Source organism: Nuphar pumila, chromosome 15, assembly GCF_984573655.1.
Source record: "Nuphar pumila chromosome 15, dmNupPumi1.hap1.1, whole genome shotgun sequence".
Lineage (NCBI taxonomy): Eukaryota > Viridiplantae > Streptophyta > Magnoliopsida > Nymphaeales > Nymphaeaceae > Nuphar > Nuphar pumila.
The window spans coordinates 18,382,955-18,384,608 of NC_143263.1; the positions used below are offsets into that span (position 1 = coordinate 18,382,955).

Here is a 1,654-nt window from a genome sequence, read left to right on the forward strand (position 1 = left end):
CAAAATATATATGTAATGTATAGACAAAATATAAAAAAATTAAAGATACTGCAAAAGATATTTTTATTGTCCTAATTTAAATGCGATATTTTCAAAACAAATGATATTTTAGAAGAAAAAAATCGTTATTGAAGTAAAATCACGATATTTTCAGAGTATGAGCAATGTTTGTGACATAGGACCGGAGAAGCAGCAAGGAATTATCATGGCTTTGGCTCCATCTAACCAAATTATATTAAAATAACCAATCTCATTCTCGCCTCTCAGAGTCTCAGGTACCTCCATAGATTTTCAAATGGTTATTTTGAAATACAGAAAGGACATATGCGTCATTATGTCTAACGCCATAATCATCATGCAAAGTTTTACAAAGAAATTGAAAAAGCAGAAGAGAAATTCAACTGCCCGTTTTCTACATAATCAAAGAGAGAGAGAGAGAGAGAGAGAGAGAGACCGTCTTCCTCTTCTTCTCCGCCTTTGCTTTCCTTCTCAACCACCTCCCTTCTCCTCCTCCTCAAAAACCCTAAAGAACGTTCACCCACCACCATTTGTCACCAGGAAATGATGGCCCTTAAGCCCTCCCAATCACCACCATCCCCAACCAGCTCCAGCAGCAACAGCAGCACCAACAGCAACCCCACCCCTCCACCACCACCACCATCATTACCGTCAATCCCCAAGATCCCCCCAAAACCCTCGCTCATCCTCCATGACAGCCCCTCACCTACCACCTTCATCCAGGCCGACCCCTCCTCCTTCAAGCACGTCGTCCAGATGCTCACCGGCCTCCCTGAAACCGCCGCTGCCGCCCGTAAACCGCCCTCCCCTTCCGCCCCCTCCTGCGATCAGCCGCCGCGGGGCCACCTCCCCACCTTCAAGAAGTCATCCTCCTTCAGGCTCTACGAGCGTCGCCAGAAGACCCTCCGCAAGCTCAAGCTCTCCGACTCCGGCTTCCTCTCCGCCGGCGGTGCCTCCTCTCCGGCGGCGTCACCGGTGCCTCTCTCGCCAAGCACCCTGCTCGACCTCACTGCGCTCTCCCTCAGCCCCGTCACGCCGCTCATCTCCGACCCGTTCGCCGCCTCCGCCGCTGCTGCCGCCGCCGCCGCCGAGGAGAAGGCGATCGCCGAGAAGGGGTTTTACCTCCACCCGTCGACGCCCCGGGGCGGCGATTCGGCGGAGCCGCCGCGGCTGCTCCCCCTCTTTCCGGTGACATCGCCGAGGGTTTCGTAGCCGTCGCCGTCATGAGGAGATCGGACGGCCGCGTTTGCATCCGTCGATCGGACGAGGCCATCCTATGATTCAATTGTACAAATTCTTCTCTTTCTCCTCTGTTTTTCTTTTTCCACTTGTTTTCTCGTGATTTTTATTTCCCCGTGATTTGAATTGGTGAAATATTATGGATTGTTGATCGAGAGATCGAATTTTCCGTCGTTTTTTCCTCATCAAAATCTCGCCTTCCTCTCTACTTCTTCCTCTTCTTCCTCTCCTGCTTCTCGTTAATCATGATTAGCTGGGCTCTTGATCGTCATTTAGTTGTTCATTAACTTAATTGCCTGAGGGTTTCTTCTTCTTCTTCCTCTCTTTATAATCATAATTAGTGATATTCTTAAGCGTCATTCTGTGGATCATTAACTTAATTGCGTGAAATCTGACC

At 49.3% G+C, this 1,654-nt stretch overlaps 1 protein-coding gene across 1 annotated transcript; it reads left to right on the forward strand.

The window, feature by feature from the left end:
- Window positions 1-428: 428 nt before the first annotated feature.
- Window positions 429-1,448, forward strand: LOC149814693 (VQ motif-containing protein 4-like). Its single transcript, XM_089989511.1, has one exon. It carries the CDS (start codon window positions 562-564, stop codon window positions 1,228-1,230), a length of 669 nt encoding a protein of 222 aa, XP_089845637.1. The 5' UTR covers window positions 429-561; the 3' UTR covers window positions 1,231-1,448.
- Window positions 1,449-1,654: the final 206 nt, after the last annotated feature.

Excerpts from the sequence above, each read along its gene's own strand:
- LOC149814693 (XM_089989511.1), top strand. The coding sequence starts at position 562 with ATGATGGCCCTTAAGCCCTCCCAATCACCACCATCCCCAACCAGCTCC.